General features: G+C 48.6%; 2 protein-coding genes across 3 annotated transcripts in view; one reads left to right on the plus strand and one right to left on the minus strand.

Annotated features, from left to right (window-relative positions):
• Positions 1 to 868: 868 nt before the first annotated feature.
• Positions 869 to 3,017, plus strand: CTRL (chymotrypsin like). Its single transcript, XM_021541155.3, has 7 exons — positions 869 to 920; positions 1,070 to 1,173; positions 1,327 to 1,406; positions 1,631 to 1,712; positions 1,814 to 1,994; positions 2,404 to 2,537; positions 2,773 to 3,017. The coding sequence occupies exons 1-7, from the start codon at positions 869 to 871 to the stop codon at positions 2,932 to 2,934; spliced, it is 795 nt and encodes a 264-aa protein (XP_021396830.2). The 3' UTR covers positions 2,935 to 3,017.
• Positions 3,018 to 4,691: 1,674 nt separating this feature from the next.
• The window catches only part of PSKH1 (protein serine kinase H1), a 30,179-nt gene continuing 13,761 nt past the window's right edge, over positions 4,692 to 21,109 (minus strand). For both annotated transcript variants that reach the window (XM_021541154.3, XM_077786368.1), the window contains exon 4: positions 4,692 to 10,736. In XM_021541154.3, the coding sequence (XP_021396829.2) occupies positions 10,419 to 10,736 (318 nt within the window). In that variant the 3' untranslated portion in view covers positions 4,692 to 10,418. The remainder of the gene's footprint in view (positions 10,737 to 21,109) is intronic.

Here is a 21,109-nt window from a genome sequence, read left to right on the forward strand (position 1 = left end):
CCTGGAGGGTTGGGGCAGGGATCAGGGTATGTGGGTGGCACAGAGAGGGAGGGATCCATCCCCATGTCCAGCATCACCCCAGACCTGGCTCCCTGCACCCTGTGCCAGCCCAGAAGATCACCCAGGACACGGGGGATGATGCAGACAGTACATACCCCATTGTCCAGGACAGAGGGGGCCGAGTGCTCCCCCGCCTTGGGTCAAGTGGTGGCAATGCTTGGGGGATGCTCAGTGAAGGGCTCAACCTCAGCTTGGGGAGGTGCCCACTGTTCTCCCTGGGGGCTCATAGTGTGCTTGCACAGCTGGCCACAGCTCCCAGCTGCCTGGGAAGGTATCTGCTCTCCCCACCTGCCCCTGCTGGCTAGGGGACTGCACCATGGACATGGTTCAAAAGGTTTAACCCTGAGCCCTGGGAACATCCAGGTGGGTCCAGACCACGACTTTATGGCCATGTGGAAAAACAGCTCTAGTCCCAATAGATCTGAAAGAAGTCTAAGTATGGGATGACCTCTCACCCCGGGAACTGGTGCCCATCCCAGCATGTCCAGCCTCACTGCTACCCTAGCTGTGTGCCCACAACCAGCCTCTTGTGCCCTCCATCACAGCCCTGTGGTTCTCTCCAGCTCCACAGGCTGCAGTCAGAACTAACACAACCCATGACAGCAAAAGCCCAAGCCCCCCAGGTGTCTTTTGACAGTACCTTCCCACGTCCCTGTTTGTGTGTGTGCCAGGCTTGGCCTGTCACTGCTGCCCATGTATTTGTCACAAGGCCACAGGGGGACCTTAACCTGGCCAGCTATGAGCCACGTGGCTCCCTGGCTGCTATAAAGCTCATGGTCCCCAGGGGTTCAACTTATCTCCTTTCAACATGGCATTTCTGTGGGTAGTTGCCTGCATGGCCCTTGCCAGCGCCGTCTCAGGTAAATGCTGCCCATGGGTGTGGGGGAGTCCTTGGGGTGCAGCAGATGCAGCAGGGAGGGTGACACACAGACACCCACCAGCACAGGCAGCCCCCAGATATGAGTCCTGAGCTTTTGGGTCACCCTAGTCCCCTGTGCCTCTCCTGCAGGCTGCGGGGTGCCCGCCATCAGTCCCTCGATTGCCTACAGTGAAAGGATTGTCAATGGGCAGAACGCTGTGCCCGGCTCCTGGCCCTGGCAGGTGTCCCTGCAGGTACAGCACCGTCCCGCTCCCTGGGCACTGCCCTAGGCCCTGGCATGGCCAGCTGGCTGCCATGGTTGTGCACCAAGGGCATATCTGCCTGTCCCCAGCTTGGGGGTATTCAGCCCCCCCAGCCCCAGCTCCTGTTCCTTCTTCCCTCCCCAGACCACCACAGGATCCCACTTCTGCGGCGGCTCCTTGATCAACGAGAACTGGGTCGTCACAGCTGCCCACTGCAATTTCAAGTAAGGAGTGATGTCCGGCCAGCCCACGCCGGTGCTGCTGGCGTGGGGGCATCCCTGAGTGGCACTTGGGTCAGCCCCAAAGGCCCGAGCAGCCCGGGGCTTCCTCCCCAATGGTCCCCATGGTGGCTTCCCTTGGGTTCCTTGTGCCGGTGGCTGCCCCAGTGCTGCTCCCACCCGGGGTGCTGGCTGGACTCGTGGCCCTGACTCCCTCTTACCTCTCGCAGCCCGCGCAGCCACGTTGTCGTCCTGGGGGAATACAACCTTGCTTCCAGCGCCGAGGCCGTTCAAGTGAAGACCGTGTCCAGGGTGAGCCAGGCGGACGCGGTCCTGGCACGGGGCTGCAGCTCCGCGCTGCCGCTGCTCCCACAGGGCAGGCGTGAAGGTCTGTGGTGTTCCTCTCTCTGCAGGCCATCACCAACCCCCGCTGGAACCCCAACACCATGAACAATGACATCACCCTGCTGAGGCTGTCCACGCCCGCCAAGCTGGGATCCCGTGTGTCCACCATCTGCCTGGCCCCTGCCAACCTGGTTCTGCCCTCCAACGCCCGGGCTGTCACCACCGGCTGGGGACGCACCAACCCCAACTGTACGTGAGCTGCAGCTTCAGGGAGGGCTGTGTGTAGCTGTTCTTCTTCCTCAGGGTTCTGAAGGTCCAGGAGTGCTTGTGGGGGTGACATCTCCTGTACATGTGGGAAGGGGGGAGCTGGGCAGTGGAGTAACCCTGTCTGAGCATGTACCAGTGTGCACATAGGCGTAGGTGTGTGCTCAGGGGCTGGCTGTGTGTGTAACCCAGGGATGGCTGTGCACAGGCACAAGCCTGCCCTTTCTCAGGGCTGCCTACACGAGGTGATCCTGGAGAAGAAAGGGTTTGTTGGCATGGAGGAGGAAGGTGCTTTGTATGGTAACACCCATGCACCAGCTTGCCCAGGGCACCTGTGTGCACTCCAGGAGACCCACAGACACTGAGGTGATCTAATGGTGCTTCTTTCCCCTAGCCCAAGCCTTGGCAGCAACTCTGCAGCAGGTGACCTTGCCCCTGATCCCCCAGAACAAGTGCATGCAGTACTGGGGCAATCGCATCACCAACACCATGATCTGTGCCGGTGGGGCTGGTGCCACCTCCTGCCAGGTAAGGAGCCAAGCTCCTGCTGCACAGGGTGGGTGGAGGAGGATATGCAGGGTCCTGCTGAGCTCCCATTGCATCACAGGGAGGGTGGAGGAGCAGGGTACGTGGGCTCTTGCATTTCTGGAGCCAGATATTTAAGCTACACCACCTGGCTGTGCAGAGGGGTTCAGGTGGCTGGGGTGGCAGGGACCAGTTTGGAGCATGTGCCAGGAGAACTAAACTTGAATCTTCTCCACAGGGTGACTCTGGTGGACCTCTGGTGTACCAGACTGGGAATGGCTGGACCTTGATTGGCATTGTCTCCTGGGGAACGTCCAACTGCAACATCAACACGCCGGCCATCTACACTCGTGTCAGCCAGTTCCGTAACTGGATCGACACCATCGTTGCTCGGGGGTAAAGCTGCTGCCAGCGTGGTCCCTGCACTGGGACTAATAAAGTATCAGTTTTTCTTGTGCCAAGCACTGTCTCTGGCTCCTTTCTTCTCATGATGCAGAGTGGGGTGGAAAATACATGGAGGAGCCTGGGGCACCCCATGCTCCTCTCCTTCCCAGAGCTGGAGCTTGATGCCCAGCTGGGATCCAGAGGGAATTGATAAACGAGGACAGGATGCTCAGGAATAGGGGGAGCAGGGCTGGCTGTGGCTCAAGGGCTGCTCAGGGGGTCTTCAAGCCTGGCACCAAGCCAGGCAATGCTGAAGGTTGGGACAATGGTCCTCCCACTGACCCAGGTGCGAGGTGCCACCAGAGAAGGGACTGTGGAGCTGCAGCTCAGCACCGGAAAGGACTGCTCAGCTTGCAGTGGAAGGTGGGTGTTGGTGGGTGCACAGGATCCTAAAGAATCCTTGCCTGCAGTCTAAAGCCATGGCTTGTGTAGCAGCTGAGAACACAGCTGAAAGGGACAAGTGTCATGGGCAGCTCCTGAGGAAGGGGACAGCTGGAGAACAGCACACTGCTACACCCCTGCAGACCTGCCAGGTAACGGCAGGAAACTGAAGGCCATTGCAAAGGAAAATCTGAAGCTAAAACAAATTTCAAGGCCAGGTGACAGGCTTTCACTCAAAGGGGTTCTTGAGACAATGGCTGGTGGATAAAAAAAAGAGTCTCAAGACACATGCTCAATGAACTACAATCCAATTCCCAGCAGCTCCAAAGAGAGCTGGTGATAAGGCACTATGGAGAAAAGCAGGATCAGACTGTCCCAACATGAGATGTGAGGTGTAGTTTTCCTTACCCCTGACGTGAAGGTGATACAACACCTTTGCTGTGTGAATCACAGCTCCCAAAATGTAATCACTCTATTAAGCAGAGAGTGTGACACTACACAGGGTCACACTGATGGGAAAGGTTATGGAACATCAATGGAGTGCAAACACAAACAGTCTGGCCCATACAATTGAGTTAAAACAAATACAAATCTACTCAAGTAAAGCCTAGGGCTAACAAATTTTAGTTTTCTTTAGTGGTCTGCTCTGCAGGGAGCATCTAACTGACCTTAAAGGTAAGTGAACAGATGGACCACGCAGGCAGAGAGAACTGGTGGCTACAGGGAACTTCAAACAGAAATAACCAACTGAAGCACTATGGGTCATCTGGTTTGTGTGCTGAGCTCTCCGTCAGCTCTGTCACCACTGGGATAGGGTCTCCTGCCCCCAGAAAATCCTGGAGAGGAGGTGTCTCAAGAGGGGTGTGCATTGTTCACTTGACATTACAAGTTTTCCTGTTGGTCCATAGAAGCTACTCAGACTAAAACTGGAGAGGTGATTGAGTGGCTGTGGACAAACCAGAGCATTCCTCTGGTCCACCTACCATCTTGCAGCCAATGATGTTCCAAAGTGGCTGTTCAGCCTCCCAGCTGCACTTCCAGCAACAGGCTGAGTGCCTGCCACATCCAGGTCATCCCACAGATATCCCAGTCCCACACGAGATCTCCCTTGGGCAGCTCCTGGCCTGGCAGCTGCATTAGAGAAACCAGCAAACCCTCTGATGGGCACTTTGGTACCTCTTGCTGTGATCTATGAATGTAAGAGAAGGGTGAGCACCTCCTGGCTCTCCGTGTATTTACTGACCATCGTTCCCAGCCTGGAAATCATCGCCTTCCAGCAGCCAGCCCACGGGTGATCCACCAGGCAGAAGTAAGGACAGCAGAGCCGTGGGGTACACAGAATACATGGACATGTTTTAGCAGAACGAGTACAACAAATAAATAATTCTGTACACTCTAACTTGAACATTACAGACTAATTACAATGGATCCCAGCTCCTCTGACAGGATGGGCCTTAGAGTAAAGCCAGGACTCAAAAGGCAAGGCACAGCATGGGACACTGGATGGGACACAGACCGACTGGATGAGACCGGAGTCGCTTCCAAACCGTTCCAGCCCAGCACCGGAAACCGGACCGAAAATAACACCAAGTGCCGGAAGATCTGCGATCCCGAGGGCTTCCCGGGAGGTTCCTTCCGTAGGGAAAGGCAACAGGAAAGCTCACGGCACCTGGGCTCTGTACCACACCCCGCGGGGCCGTGGATCTGCCCCAGGAATCGCTTCCACATCCAGCAAACAGCGCCACGGCCTCTGCAACAGCAGCCAGAGCTCGCCCGTCGCCCACGAGGCATCTGCAGTGTCACCAGGCAAGGGGGACAGTGGGAGAGGGACAACTGTCACCAGGCACAGCTCCTGCTGGCACACTGAGGGTGGGAGGCACTGAGCTCCATGATGCCGCTTGCCACCGCACATCCCTGGAGTTCACATTTATTTCTTTGGGAAGTTTCCTGCACAGTAAGGCACAGTTGACATGCAGGCACCTGCCTTGGAGTGCTACACTCTTAATCCAGGGTGAAAGAGGAGACTGAGTGGTTAAAAAAAGCACCAAAACCCTCCCAAGAGTAGTGAAGGCAACTTGGGACTGGTTCCATGCACTGAGTGGTACAGGCACTTTGTGACACTTTCCACGGGAAAGCTGAGTGGGTGAGAGGCACAACCACCCTTCCTGCAAATTCTAGGGCTCACACTGGTGCCAAAGAAGCCAATGTCTGTGTTGCTTTGCATCATTTAGAAAACTAAATTAAGTCAAACAATTGAGATTTTAATTTATCCCACCTCAACCCCCCACAAATCTTCAGTATCATTACTTAAAACAATATGGCCCCACACAGCCTAATTAGAAGCCTGTAAAAGCCAGTAGTTGCCCTTTGTGGTACAAGACTGAGCTGAGCCTGCACTGCAGGTTCTCAAAGGCACCGTATGGAAGCTTTTACCTTGCTCCTGGACTTGCCACAGCTCCTGCAGAGCCAAACCCAGAGCTGCTGCCCAGCAGCCAAGTGAACTATCATTCCTATTCCAGTTTGTGCATCAGATAAAAGCTGACTCTCCTAGTACTGCAGCCAAACACCCGGGTAGAAAACAGGACTGAGAAATGGAGCATGGCCTCAGAAATAGTGAAAATTACCAGAACAGAAAATATCTCACCTAGAAGAGGAAAATACCCAGATTCCAAAGAAGAGCGTGAGGGTTTATCATATCCAGAACAAACACATGAAGCAGCCCCTACACTGCAGCTGGTTTCCACATCACCACCAAAGCCAGCAAGTCTGAGCCCTCTTGTCTGGGCTTAAGCTCCTCACTAGGCTCTCAAGCTTTCTTCCATGTACAGCTGTGTGCTTCCAACAACAACACAGAGCAGGAGCATCTGGATGCTATCACAACTGCAGGGTTAAAGAGCACAGACTTCTTCAGGATCGAAGGAAGGGTGATTTCTACTCCCACTGGTTCGATGTGTTAGGATTTCCAGAAGCCTGAGTGAGAAGTAAATTAACCATGGACTGGTAACTACTGTTTTAGGAAAATACCCTATGCACTCAAAAACCTGGGTGCGAATCTTTAGACCCCTTAATGCAATTTCTGGAAGACTTTTTCACATTATTTTCCAATAACCCTCAACAAAAATAATAAAAATCAAGGAACCAACAGGCCACATTCTTTGAAGCTGTAATTCTCTCCCCCGAGAGAGCAGCCAAACTCCCAGGACAAAAGGATGGGATTGTTTTACACAGTACTGCTAAGTTCCAAAAGACAAACCACCTCAATTCCCTTTACTCCTCAAAGAGCATCTCAGCCAGAAACAGAGGGGACTCAGCGAGGAGAGGGCTGTGCACAGTTTGCCACTAGGTGTCATTCCAACTCCACTTTTCCTGCGTGAGCCAGAGCCGGCAAAAGAGAAGCACTCAGATTTGTGGTGGTCTGGAACAGGCAGGTGTTACTTCTATCCTCCCTGCACATCCAGGAGGGAAGTTTCCCAAAAACATCCTGCCAGCCACATTAAGAACCACCACTAAGAGTCAAAGAAGGACATTAAAAAAAATTAAATGAAAGAGTAGAAAAAAAAACATTTGAGAGAGATTTTAGTTCCTAAAATCCCCAAAAAAGGCACTCCTGAAAAGTGTAAACTCCTGAGACTTAAGACCAACTGAGCACTGAGCTGCTCCTGTGGAATGAAGACAGATGATCAAGGTAATTCACAGTGAAGAGCTTCTTAGAGGACAGATTGAAGGCACCTGGACTATGGCTCAGAATTACAGCACTTTGCCTGTCCCCCTTCACATCAGACCCAACTGAAAACGTGTCCCACTTGCAAGAATAAAAGCACCTGAGGAATTGTTCTTAAGCCAGACCTTCCAACGTGGCATTTGGATCACCACAGTTTTCCAGACTGAGTGAAAGATCACTGAGGACTCCAGGGTCACTTGGACAGAGCTCTGCTCATCTCCCCTCTGGCCACACATTATTGTCTAACTGCAAAGTTCCTACGAATACTGGATTTAGAAAAAGAAGAGGGAGTGAGCCAAGAGTGCAAAAACTGAATGATGAAAGGAAAGCCTGTAAAGATTTCCCTAAGTTTACACTGATTTTTTCCATGCTCACAAGAAAACATTCCATTTGTGAAAATAATTAGAATTCTTTTTTTAGAAAAGCCAAAGCTCTGGATGGCCTTGGTCCTCTTCCCACAGTTCCCAAGCAGTGGAGTGCCCAAGGACTGCACACACCTCGATAACATGGAGAGGCAGCTGCAGTTATCCAGTATTGTCATGTATGTGATGGATCCTCCCTTCTGCCAATTCACTCCTAGTTACAGGGCATCACCACCAAAACCTGACACTGTCAGGAACCTGCACAGTGACCTCCTGCTTCCCAAAACATATTCCAGCCCAAAGTAACCACAAACGCTCAGTCCGAATTTTCCCTGGTGAAAAAACAGTTATTGAAAAGATCAATGAAACAAAAATTGTCACAGATGAGAAGATTCTTGTTCTGCTCTGTGAAGGTGGAGAAACAAGCCTGGTTAGCCCAGAGCTTTATGTATTCCTCATCCCATAAGAGAAGGATAAAGGAACAGCATGGGCAGGTATCTGCATGATGCCTGTGCATTTTGATGGTCTAGTGGTTAAGGGGAGGGTCTCAGTTCTGGAGGTCTTGGCTCAGTTCATCAGTTTGACCCCCTCACACAGGCAAAATCCTTGTTATATGGATAAAAATGCAGGATAATCTGGGGAGAGCCATGGGAGCAGCCAAGAGGTAAAAGCAATCACAGTGCCTGGAGTGATGCTCCAAACACACCAAAGCCTCTTCAAGTAATGGCTCAGAACCAGAAGTGCTCTGAGGGAGCTCCAGCCACCACCTGCCCTGCAGGGCCCCCACGGTCCAGCTGACACTGGCCAAGAGGGGCTCCTGCTCTTGGAGAGCTGTTTGCAGTACCATGAGGGACACTCAACTGTTTATGAAGCACAATGTGGCAAGCTGCCTGTGTTGTCAGAAATCACATCTAGTTTATAGTTCATGGTAATAAACTAGGGAAAAAACAATGTGAGGAGGTAAAAGATGCTGAAAATATTTTTGTTTGTAGCCCACAGAGTTGAAAAAAATAAACCAAATTTGGGGAATTCTACAGTATCTGTTAATGCTGATGGAAGAAAGACTGCGTGTGACATGGTAGGATGGGTTGCTAAGAGCAAGGGCAGCCTGCAAAGGATGTAAGGTTTTCAAAACAGCATGCAAAACCACACAAAGGATTTTGAATTCACTACTGCTACACACAGTGGCTGTCCTCAAGTTTCTGATGTATGCCCCACCACATGCTTGGGCACACCAGGCTGGTTTTTACAACCCATCCCACCTTTGGGGTGGGAAGCCAGAAATCCCCCAGAAAATCACCCCCACAAAAACATTTTTTTTCTTTTTTCTTTTGCCTTAGCACAGAAAACTCAAATCTTCTCCCACTAAAGCTGCTTTGCTGTTTGCTGAGTGACTCTGAGTGCTCCCTGGAGATGTGACTGACCAATTCAGCCCTGCTGACACTGGAGCACAGGCACAGGCATCAATCCTAGTAAAAAGCCAAGCTCACCAGACTCTTGGGCTTGGACTGCCTGAACGTCTAGCCCAGAGCCAAGCAAGCTCTTCCCAAGTGCACAGCACAAAGCAAATTGTGTGGCTTCGTAAGAAAAGTTTCAAACCCCAGCATTTTCCTTCACTGCTGATCTTGTCTCTGCTACCATGAGAAGCCAAATCCATCCTCTGCCTGTGCCATCAGCCCCACTTTGCTGCTGTAACTAGTTGGGGAGATAATCTTGCAAGGAGCTCAGCTCTGCAGCCCCTACTTCCCCTGAGAGTCCTTCATAAGAGATCACCTCATCACCTACACAGCACAAGGACTCCTCAAAGGCAGCTTTTTCCCAGTGAACTTAAGTCACCCCTCACAGTTCTAGGGCATTTGTACAATGTCTCCAGGGTACTGTCAGTGCTGACACTCCCAGATTGGGCTTCCACTACTCAAGTCTCTACCCTGATGCTATGGAGCCATTTGTGGCCCCCCAGCAGCTCCCACCACTGCTGTCCCAAAGCAGGGATGGCAGTGCTGAGGCAGGACAGGCACACAAAGCAGGGGAGCAGCTTGGAACCACCAAAGTTTTGGTGCAATGATAACATTAGTTGGTAACATTGTGCTTACAGTGGTTATAGCCCATCCCACCTCTGGGGTGGGAAGAACATCCCTAAAACTTCCCCTGCTTTTTTCCCCTTAGCACAACAAAACTCAGCTTTCTCTATCTTCTTCTGAAGGGTGCAAGGTGTGTAACACGTCGGAGACACCACAGAGCCACAAGAACAACAAACCCTGCATGACAGGCACTGGTCTTGCTGCAAACAGGGAAAGGACAATTCCAGGGGTAAACCATCAGGCAAGTGAGCCCTTGACGTCATCAGGAGGATGGCAGCCCTTGGGGGAAGCCTTGCAGCTTCCCAGCCCTGGTGGAAAACTGCTGTCTGGCATCTCTTTGGCGAGGAGCTGGTGGGCAGCACACCAGTGAGTCAGACCTATCCCACTTCTAACTGCACATGACTCATTCCAGCTTGGCTGCAAAGGCACCGCTGAGTCTGACTAAACCAGCTCAAAATCTGTGTATACATCATTTTTAAATACATATACACCCCCACACGTGTATGTGCACGCATGGACGCGCATGCACAGACACACCAAGTGATTTCTTCTTTTTTCCATACACAAGTGAGAGAAACGAAACGCTCTGGAATTAATAAATAACTATGAACAACCAAGCTCCTGGGCTACAGAAAGAGCTCTTCTCCCCACGTGGCTCCTTAATTCCTTGAGGCTCCGAGCTCACAAGGACTCCCCCGTTTCTGGCGCGAGACCCCGCGGCACAGCTCGCAGGCCGGGACGGCCACCACAAGGTTCCCTTTGCTCCGCACGGGGTGAGGGGGACACCTCCTCGTGGGAGGGGGAACGCCTGGAGGGAGGGAGGGAGGGAGGAACGTGGCCGTTCCTCACTGGGTGTGTGCACACCTGCAGCGCAGAGGAGACCGGCGGCGGGCGCTCAGCCCGTGTACTGCTGCTGGTAGCGCAGGTTGAGCTCGCGCAGCTCCCGCTCCCGCACGCGCCGCGACTTGTTGGATTTGGTGGAGCGGCTGGAGCGGGTGGACTGCGCTGACTTGGTGCTCTGGCAGCGGGAGGACGCTCTCTTGAGAAGGTTTTGTGAGATGGAACGGTGCAGGTTCTTCATGGAGGAGGAGGCTGCCATGCTGACCACCCACGGGTGCTTCAGGGCCTGCAAGGCCGTCATCCTGTCGCTGGGGTCCACCGTGAGCAGGCGGTCGATGAAATCCTTGGCCAGGTTGGACACGCTGGGCCAGGGCTGGAACACAAAAGAGGGGGTTGGAATGAAACATCCCAGCACAGCTTTGCTGATTAATTAATTCCAACCATGTCTGCCACTTCCCCTCTCTCTTTTATCCTCAAATCTTCCAAGCTGTCACTGGCACTATCTGCCCAAGGAGAATGAGACACAACTACTCCACGTTAGGGGAAGAGGCTGCATTAGTGGAAAATATCTGCAGGTGCACAGGTGCAGAGCAGATCCCTCCAGCAGCTGGGCTCAGGCACTCAGTAGCTGACCCTCCAGCCTGAAGACACTGACACACCCATGTGCACACACTCAAGGGTCTCAGTCAACTCCCAGACCCAACCATCTCTCCAGCAGTGGTTGGGACTTCCCTGGTCCATCTGGACCCCAGATCTTCCGGGAGTTTTGTCCTTGTCCTTAGAGACACACACACATGGACACCCCCAGCTTCCAGGCCCTTTCCCCATGTCCAGCTCCATGTTCATCAGCAGTCACACACTCAGTCACACACCCCCACATGCCTGTGCTTGCCCCGGCTGCTGCAGAGCTATGTCCTGCTCCAGAGATGCTGGTCCTACCTACCTCACCTTCTCACATCACCTTCCAAAATCCTACATCCATCACCAGAAGCACAGTAACCATATCTCAATGAATTAGTGACCCTCCCCTGTCCAAGTGCTTTCTATCCCACAAAGCCATTACTGCAGGAACAGGGGCTCACAGAGGATGGATTCTGACACCAGATCCTCAGGGCTCTTCTGACTCTTCATCTTAAGGCACACATCTAGGGAGGAAGCACTGACCTCTGCAGTGATCCTGGAACTAAAACTAGGCAGAATTTTCTGCTGTGGAACTTGGTGTCACTCCCATACAGAAATTTAGATGTTGCCACTGGTTAACCCTGGCACAGCAGCTCAGCCCAGCTGGAAACAACCCCATAAAATGTTCTAAATATATAGAAATGTTAGATATAAGAAATTTTCAGTAATGTTTACCACAGAAAGAGGAAGGAATTTGTTTAACAATATGCTAGTTTTAAAGAAATAAGCCCAAAATAATTAATTAGTCCCATAATAAATATCCTCCCAGCACACCCAAGAATGGCCGTAACAACTTATGAGTCAAACACCTACAGCCACAGATGTTGAATTGTTTCATTTCTGACAAAATACTGTATTTGCACTAAGGTGGGAAGTGAGAACATTTCCTTCAGCATGAGGTGAAGACTAGGCTGTGGATGTGGACAAAGCTGGGAAGAAAAATGTGACAAAACCCACTGTAAGGGCAGAGAGGAGGAGAAGGCAGCGTGGCCAGCAGAAAACCCCGGTGGTGAATGGAGCCAGCAAGAACATGATTGCAGGGTTCTGGAACCACTGGGTATTTTGGGGGTCTCACCTGTCCTGAAACCACCAATAATGAATTTTTCAAGTCTGTGGAGATCACATCCCAAGCTGCATTAAGAAAAATCCTGAGCAGATTTCTGCAATGAAGATTTTCATATAATAATAGTGACATACATGAAACTGAGTGGACCCATGCCATGTCTAGTTAAAAAAGCAAAACTCTGCTATTGTGTGTCTCTCATTCTTCTCTTCATTGGGTGAGGAAGAAAAGCACCCAGCTATTTTAAAATTCAGGGTTCACTGACTGTACAACCAGAAATAATGCCCTTTTCTTGCACAGAAGGTCTAAAAAAGGTATGTCCTGATTTTTTGGAGCTTTGTCATTCATTGCTATAGAAAGCAATTTTCTTTTCAAAAGACTCAAGGCACCAGCAAGAGAACAGATCCCTGGGAGGATTTTTAATGAAAAGGAGGATGGTGTTAGCTGCTCCCAGCCCACAGCCTGTCAGTGCATGGCCAGGAAAGGTGAACTTGAGCTTTAGGTGAGGAACTGTCTGTGAAGGAAATCAGGGTACCACAGTCTTATTTTACAAAGACTAAAACAGTCTGGCTTAATCAGCTGAAATGGGATACATGGTCACTGCCAGTAACCATGCAAGAGAAGAGACTGAAAATTATATTGACTACCTGATATAAAGAACATACTGCTACGTGAATAAAAACCTATAAATGTTCCTGAACCTATTCAGAATATAAATGGAAATACTCAGGGAGGAAGCAGACCCTTCTTCTGCAGATCAGATACTACTTCAATGTTTGAAACAAAGTCAAAATCTGCTCCACTCTACATTTCAAGAATTAAATCCATTAACAAAAAAAACCCCAGAATTCTCAACATTCAAGTTTTTCTGACATAGAATCATTAAGGTTGGAAAACACCTTGAAGATCACCAAGTCCCACATTAACCCAGCACTGCCATGTTCACCACTAAACCATGTCCCCAGGTATCACATCCACCTTTTGAACCCCTCTAGGGATGGTAATTCCACCACTGCCCTGGACTGCCTGTTCCAGTGCCTGACCACTCCTCCAGTGAAGAACTTCTTCCTAATACCCCATCCAAACCTCCCCTGGCACAACTTGGTGCCATTTCCTCTTCCCCCATCTACTGCTCTACATGGAATATAATTATAATATAATATATAATTAGTTTGTCACAATCTGCCTTAAATGACTTTTTCTTAGCTGATGAAATGTACCTTGGCAATGAATGGTAAGAAAAGCACAGGTGCTTGTTAGAACAGAACAGGGACAAATTCTGATCAGAGACTCATGAAAGTGTTTGTTCATAAAGAAGGTAAATAAAATAGCAAAAATCCTTTTCAAATTAATCAGGCAAACCACAATAAAGGTTCAATTTTAGCTGGACATGCTGGTCTGCTTTGCAGAATGATGGACCATTGAGGAGCCCAGCCTTCGTGGTATTCACAACAATAGAACCAAACAAACAGAATCTGAATCTGCCCTACCATGGGGGAATATAAATCACATTGCAAGCCTATAGATTCCCAACGGACTTTGGATAAGGTACTTCATTTGTTAAATAACAGCAAGGGGAATCAACTTGCAGGATTTAACCTTCATTGGCATAATCTCAGCTAATCCCAGGTGGTACCATATGTGGTGGCAGCACATCCCTTCACACTCGAGATCTCCAGCTGCAGACCCCTGGGCTCTCTCTTCCACTGATGGACAGATCCAAATGGAACCAAACAAGAGGTTTTGCCTCCACTCTTCCAAGCTTGCCTTGAAAAGCTTTTAAAAACCCATTTTCTGTAGGTTTTTTTATGACTCCCTTTCAGCTACTCATTCAGCTAAAATCACAAACTCATCATTACCTGGCTACACTCCATCAACCCCAACTCCTTCTTTCCTTCTCCTTCTTCTAGGAGCCACAGCTCACCCCATTCTGTTTCCTTCACAGAGGACTCATTCTCTACTTCCCAACAATCCTAATGGAACATCCAAGCTAATGATACATCTATTAAATGTACCAACTTTACCTCAAAGTGAAGGTAAATGCAGGTGACAATTTGCTCTCTGTGCAGTAACTTTTTAAGAGCTCTTCACAACCATCTTCATTTCTGTTACTGGCAATTGAAATGACTTAAGATATCCACCCTGAAAGAGCTTTTGTTCCCCTCAGATGGAGAAAACACATCCACACAACTCCAATTTCATGTTTTTTCCTGGGTATTTCTTCCCCTCTTACCCTAAATCCCTTTACCTTTCTGAATATTTCTGTCCCTCACAGAAATACAACCATGTCAGCACCTCCATCCTCTCCCTTTTTTACCTAAATTCCAATAAATACAAACTATGCTCAAATTAAAAGTATTTGAGAACTGGCACAACAGTACTTAGAAATACATCTTCAGGACATGCAGGAGAGCATTATTTTCTTTTCCAGGTGTAAGTAATGGCAGAAACCTGGAATTTGAGGCAACCCAGGAGCTGTGTTGCTGTCCAAACACATTCACACTTCAGTCAAATGAGATTCTGGTGAGTGAAATTAACCTCTAAACACCAGGAATAATATTACTTCAATATTTTCAAGTCTTATTAAAAGATGGAAAATGTGGTGATTTGGAATTTGAAGAAATCTGTGAAATCTGAGGGCCTAGGAACTATGATACATAACCAGCCTAAACCTTGAGAGGCCCATCCAGTTTAATGAATCCTAAAGAAGAATAAACTCCAAACAGAAGCACATTGGATTTCTCATTATCCCAATTACTCTAGTTTCACCACAAATGGTGAATATGGAGTACCCGCAACTAGATTTTTCTTCTGGTCAGCAAACACAAATCAGTTTATTGATCTGTTTACACAGCTGAAGGTTTGATTTGCTGCACCACACACATCTTTCCTATTTCACTGAAGCTTTTTCTTTAGTAATACATAGGGCTACATTCTACCCATGCAATTTGCAACCTCAGACCCTGGAGAAATGCATCCACTCTCCTGAAGACTTGCACCAGTTGACAAAACAGCGGTTTTAACATAGCAAAATCCCACTACCCCTCCAAATTAATACTCAAGGCAGCAGCAGAGGGTTGTGTAGGAGCTGAGGAAGGTTGACACTGGTGTGTTTGAGGAGGACATGAGTGCAGGACATGTGCTCACGTAACAGGACTGAATCAATCCAGAGGAGATGCTGCCCACCTGTTTGCCTGAGGAGAGACAGAGAATAGCCTGGAAAGAAAATATTCCCATCCAGTGGCCATGAAATGTTGGATCAGCTAAACTCTTATCAGATAGCCTTGCCTTTAAATCTCAGTGCTGCAATGACAAATCCTGCTTTTTCTGTGGCACAAAAATGCCACAACAATGCCACAAAAAATGAAGAGAAGTCACCAACACTTGCACTTCTGTTTCGCTAGAAAGCATTTTCAAATGTGATGCAGTTTCAGTACAACTTCTGCTCCCTCTGTTAGACTGTGTAGCTTCAGAAAGATAAAGTTCTGGTGTCTTTCTGCAGAGAAGCAGAGAATGGTTCGGGTTGACAGGGACCTTAAAGTTCACCTAGTCCAAATTCCCTGCCATGGACAGGGACACCTTTCACTAGCCCAAGCTGCTGCAAGCCCCATCCAACCTGGCCTGAACACTTGCAGAGATGAGGCAGCCACAGCTTCTCTGGGCAACCTGTGCCAAGGCCTCAGCACCCTCAAAAAAAGGTGAAATAGCCATATTCTGAGCTGAAGCTCAGCAGTACCACCTGAATGCCAACAGAGACCTCCTACATGTGACCAGTTTTTCTAAAAACAGCAATTGTGTTCTCTGTCTGGGATACCTCATGCAGCGCCTCCTTCAAAAACCTGGTTTCTCATGAGACAATCCCTGGATATAGACTCATTTAACACTGGAGACTATTGGCCTCATGCTGGAGGGAGGACTACACATCCTCTGGAAAGTAAAGTCTGTAACTCTAGAGTTTAGCACAGTGACTGAAAACATGGTTCAGCACAATTCAAAAGGAAAAAAGAAGTGGGGGGAGCAGAAGGGCTGCACAAAGCTGCAGAGGGATCTTCTGGTTAGTTGTGTGCAAATAGAACAAAGAACATCTGAGTTTAAACTCTGCTTGTAGTCTCAACAGTACCCACTGACGGAAGGATACATTCTATTTTCCTACCTAAGTTACACGTTTTCTGGAGAAGAAAGACAATGTTTATGAGGAAGGTGAGGGAAAGGCCTGGATCTCCCTTGCCAGTCAGTCTTTACAAAAACATGAAGCACAAATCATGTTATCACAGCTGCAAAAGATTGCTCTTAGGCCAAAAATACTGTATCCCAGTCCCACTGATTCCCAAGAAAAATATCCCAGTCCCAGTGATTCCTAGGATGAGTCTGAGCACTGCAGAAGCCTCAAAGTTCCAAAGAGACTGAGGAGCCCTGCAGTAGCACACAGGCTCCTGCAAGGTTCTCCTACAGAAAACCTTCAGATATCTACTCTGAAATTTCATAAGATAAGATAGATTTATTGGGAATAAGCCTGCCCCAACAAACAGACTGGGTTTAATGCATCCACTTGGTCAGAGGGAACTGCCTTCACATTGTGCCTTTATCACCACTAGCAGCAACTCTCCGCATCACAGGAGATGAACACATTTCTGTTGTCATTCCTGTTTGATGCTGCACTCCCCATTGTGCCAGCACACATGGTTTGGTTTGTGCAAACAAACGAAGCCAAACTGGGGAGTTTCTGTAAATTTTTCAGCTAGGGTTTTCAGCTCAGCCATTCCTTGGCATGAGTCACCAGATAGCTGCAGAAGGAGCTACATCAGCCCAAGAGAGAGACTGGAATAGAGTCCAGAATTAGCAGCTCTTCAACCAAGTATGGAACCCATCCCACAGCCTGTCTTACAGCCTCAATGACAATGGGAGAGACTCCTATGGTGGAGACACTTTGCCCTGGTCCCTCAGGAATGCCAGCTGCTGCTTCTGAGGTGCACTAGCATTCCCTACAAAACCATCTCCTAGATTTCTAAGCTGCATAAAACACAGGGCACTTCACCCATCTGCAACTCCAGCCCTGCTAGATAACAAACTCAGGGGAAAGCAGCCTCCTTTGCAATGCCTTAAAGAGCTCTCAAGTGTGTTATGTTTTATTCAGACTTAGGCTCCGAGGCTGGAGGAGGAGGAGAAGAAGAAAGAGATCTCCTCTGAGTGTCACTTAGGCTGGGCGACTGCGTGCAGCGCTCCGCTCTGTGTCACCGAATCCCTTCACCAGCCCTGCTTGTTATTCACATCAGCTACAATCTATTGAGGCACCGGCCACGCTGGCGTGTGGGGAACAAACAACTGCTGCTCTCTGCTTTGAACAACCAACCCACCTCTCTCCCCTGCAGCTGATGTGAGCACGGACCCGGCGAGCACCGCAAAGACCTCCCAACACGTGCTGGAAACAAACCCTGACCTGTGTGACCACTGTGCATCTCCTCACCCAACTGCATGGACCTAGGCAGGGCTGGGAGCCAGAGGCAGAGCAGCTTTCTTTAGATCTGTTGATCAAAATGAGCAGATTTTGGATACCAGAACCAAGTCCCTGAATTTTATTCTGCCTGCAATGGGAGCTGCTGTAAAGCGGTCACCAAAGCCAGCACTGCAAATAAGTTAGTGACTTAAATTTATCTTCTTTTCACAAAAATAAGTCAAGCCAAAATATGTGTGGTGCTGAAGGCAGGGCCTTCATCATCATCTCTTCAGCTTCTGTTATTTTTTAGAACAGCTACACCTTTAAATTCTGATGTTTCTGGTGGCAGACAAGTGACATGCTGTTAGTTTTGAGAAGGAAATTAACTGGGCTTGATGCTCTAAGAGGTCTTCTCCAGCTTCAATGATTCTAAGAATGTCCCCAAAAACTCTCTTCATTGCATGACCTATTTATAAATGACGCAGCAGTTTTGTCTCATTTAGGAGATTCCCACATGACATCAGAAAGCAAGAAGTGTCAACTCCAAAGGAGCAGGTTGGGGACTGCAACTGTGACACATGTCATGGCAAACCAGCCTAGGGCTGTGCTGGGGCTCCAATAACACCAGGTTTGCACTGACCTGGGCATCGTTCAGCCCCCAGATAATTGCAACAAGGTGATCAAAGCCAACTGGTTCCAAAGAGCTGGAACAAAAAGTTTCCAGTGAAAAGATGAAATGTGCTAAAGTCTGCGTAGGGCAGATTCCCAAGCATTCAGCATTAATTTGTTGATGTGGGGAGGAGGAATAGAGGAAGGATGAAAGAGGAAAATACAACAGCCCTTTAATAATCCAGAGCATTATAAGTATGCGCAGCCATCTGGTGCAGTGAACTTCTATAACCCAGCTTTTCGAATGGAAATAGCCAGCCCATTTTCCCTGGACAGGCACTGAGTATTCAGCTGGAATCGTGCACTAAAATTACAGCAGCTATAAAAACAATAAACACAAAGCTTTGCTCTCCAGCCAGGGGCAGCTCTTCTAAGTGCAATGCTTAGGGAATAGCTGTTAAAATGGGGTAATACCACATTTCAGCTTGGATCGCTTTACGTCTCTTAAAAATGTGTCAGCAAGTTACAGCTGCACACAGGGGACTTTAACCACTACCCTGACTGAAAAATTGTCTATTAAGGAAGTTCAGGGTTAAGAGATCTGGGCTTGGAAGGTTGCAGGTGAAAAAATGAGATCACAAAGTATACAAAGCTGGAGATTGCCATGAAAACTGAACGAGTCAAAAATTTCCAAAGGTATTGCTATAACACCAGCTCACAGCAGTATTTGCAGTAACTGAACTGGAAAATACCTTCCCCAGACTGCTTCTAACATCTGGGTATCCTGACATCTTCAGTGCTTTGTCAAAAAACTCAAATTTGAGCTGAATGATGTTCTCCCACTCTGAACTATTACCTTAAGAGAGTATTGGATGTGAGCTGGAGCTGAAGTCAGTATGTGTTTCTACGTAAAAATTCAGAGTAAGAGTTTAATTAAGAAATGGTAGTTCCTGACAGGGAGGAAAGATCTTCCCCAGGGAGGAAGAATATCTTTCATCATGCTGATTAGAGCAGTGGTGGGGGGATGAACGATAAGCTTATAAACCTCCCACATACACACAAGCCCCTTCTGCAAGCTCCAAGCTGTCAGTGCACGAGCCCTGGGCGCTTAGGAGGGAATGAACAAGGGGGAGTAAATCCTAAGACAGTCTTAGCTGCCACTCCAACCCTGCCCTGCTCCCCAGCTGGCACCAGCTCTCCTCTGCTGCTCTGGACAACTCCTTTAACCTCCCAGAGCACACTGATGTGTCACAGAATCATAAAATATCCTGAGCTGGAAGGGACCCACAAGGATCAAGATGAGGAGCTGTGCTGCAAACACCAGCAATGTGCAAGCCCCAGCTGCCCCACTGTCTGGCTTGACTCTCCTTTCTCCCTTATAGTCACTCTCAGTTTTAACCAGAATCCAACCCTATCATAGTTTCAGAGGAGGTGAAATGATGCCTTTTTCATCTGAGCATTTGCTGGAAACCCAGGTTTGGTGCTTCCCAAGTTAGGGCAGTGTGGCCCAATGCCATTCCTGGTTTTCTCTCAGAAATCACTGTTTTGGGTAGGCAAGGTGGATATAACCCATTTTAATGTACACAAAACATCAGGAGACTATTTGAGACATTTTAGTTAGAATTCAGAGCATGATAACTGTTCTAGATCCCATTCCAACACATTTATCTGTATTTTCTTCTCAAATTTCTTTCAGCATCCCAGCTATTCAGTGGTGGAGACAGAGATCCTGATGAAAAACAAAGAATGTCACTGACACTGCACCAAACTGCACATACACAACAAGGAAAAAGGACAAACCAAAAATCCTTAATACAAGATATTCCTAATTCTGCATCCTTAATCTTATACCAATGTGATCTTTTTCCATGTTAAAATCCTACCCTGTTCTTACCTACATTGCTGGGGTATTACTCTTCCCAAAAGAAGATTCAAACATTTAAGTTTTCTATGTGGAATCATACTACCTACTGTGGAGCCTGGCCATCCCCCAGGTTCAAAAAGACTGTGGTGAAGATCCAGCTAGGAGCTTCCAAGATAGCCAGGGGTCCTTGACACATGGCCTTCAAGAAGGGGTGAAAGGAGCTGGGCTTGTTCAGTCTGGCAAAGAGAAGTCTAAGGGCAATCTAACAGCATACATTTATTTGAAAGTAGTTACAAGGATTACAGACCCACACAAGAGGTCCAAAGAAGGGGCAACAGGGAGAAGCTGTGCCTTGGAAGGTCTGTGTCAGGAAATATCAGGGGAAGGGTGGTGCAGCCCTGGAAAAGGTCATCAGGGAGGTGGAGGATCTTCATCCCTGAAGCCCTTCAAAACTCAGGAAGACAAAGTCACAGCCAGCATGACCTAGTGCTGGCAACACTGCTGCCTCAAGCTGAATGGGATTAGAGTTCTCCAAAGGTCTCTTGTAACCAAGGTTTTTATTACTCAAGTGCTTCTCCCCTCCCTGTTCCCAGCCAGCAGTGTCATATCCCCTCCAGAGCAGCAGTACATTCCTCCTTCCAACACAGATCCCTGCCCAGGCTCCATCCCACATGCTTAACAGGGTCAAGTGTGCCATCAATGCTTCAGAAATAAACATGTGCTGATCAGCTTCAGGTCAATTTGGACTGATATTCAATTACCTTTCCTGCAGGAAGGATGTGCTTTAGTTCTCTCTCCTGCTTTTATAAAATTCACAGCAACTTTGAATTCTTCACATTGCTCAAACCGAGTTGACGTTGACCTTGGAATTTAAATAGTTAATTCTGGAAGACTGAAAGACAGACAGCACAGTTGCAGAAACTTTGCTTCTTTGGGAAATCAGGGTGAAGGCAGGGCTGCAACAGACACCCAAAGATCATCCAATCCATCCCATGGTCCCCCAAGGATCCACTACAGATGCATCACTCCTGACAGATGACTGCCTCACTTGTTCCACAAGACAGCCCCAGAAATCCTCTGGGTAAACACTTTTTG

The sequence above is a fragment of the Lonchura striata genome, chromosome 13 (assembly GCF_046129695.1).
Source record: "Lonchura striata isolate bLonStr1 chromosome 13, bLonStr1.mat, whole genome shotgun sequence".
In the NCBI taxonomy this organism is placed as follows: Eukaryota; Metazoa; Chordata; class Aves; order Passeriformes; family Estrildidae; genus Lonchura; species Lonchura striata.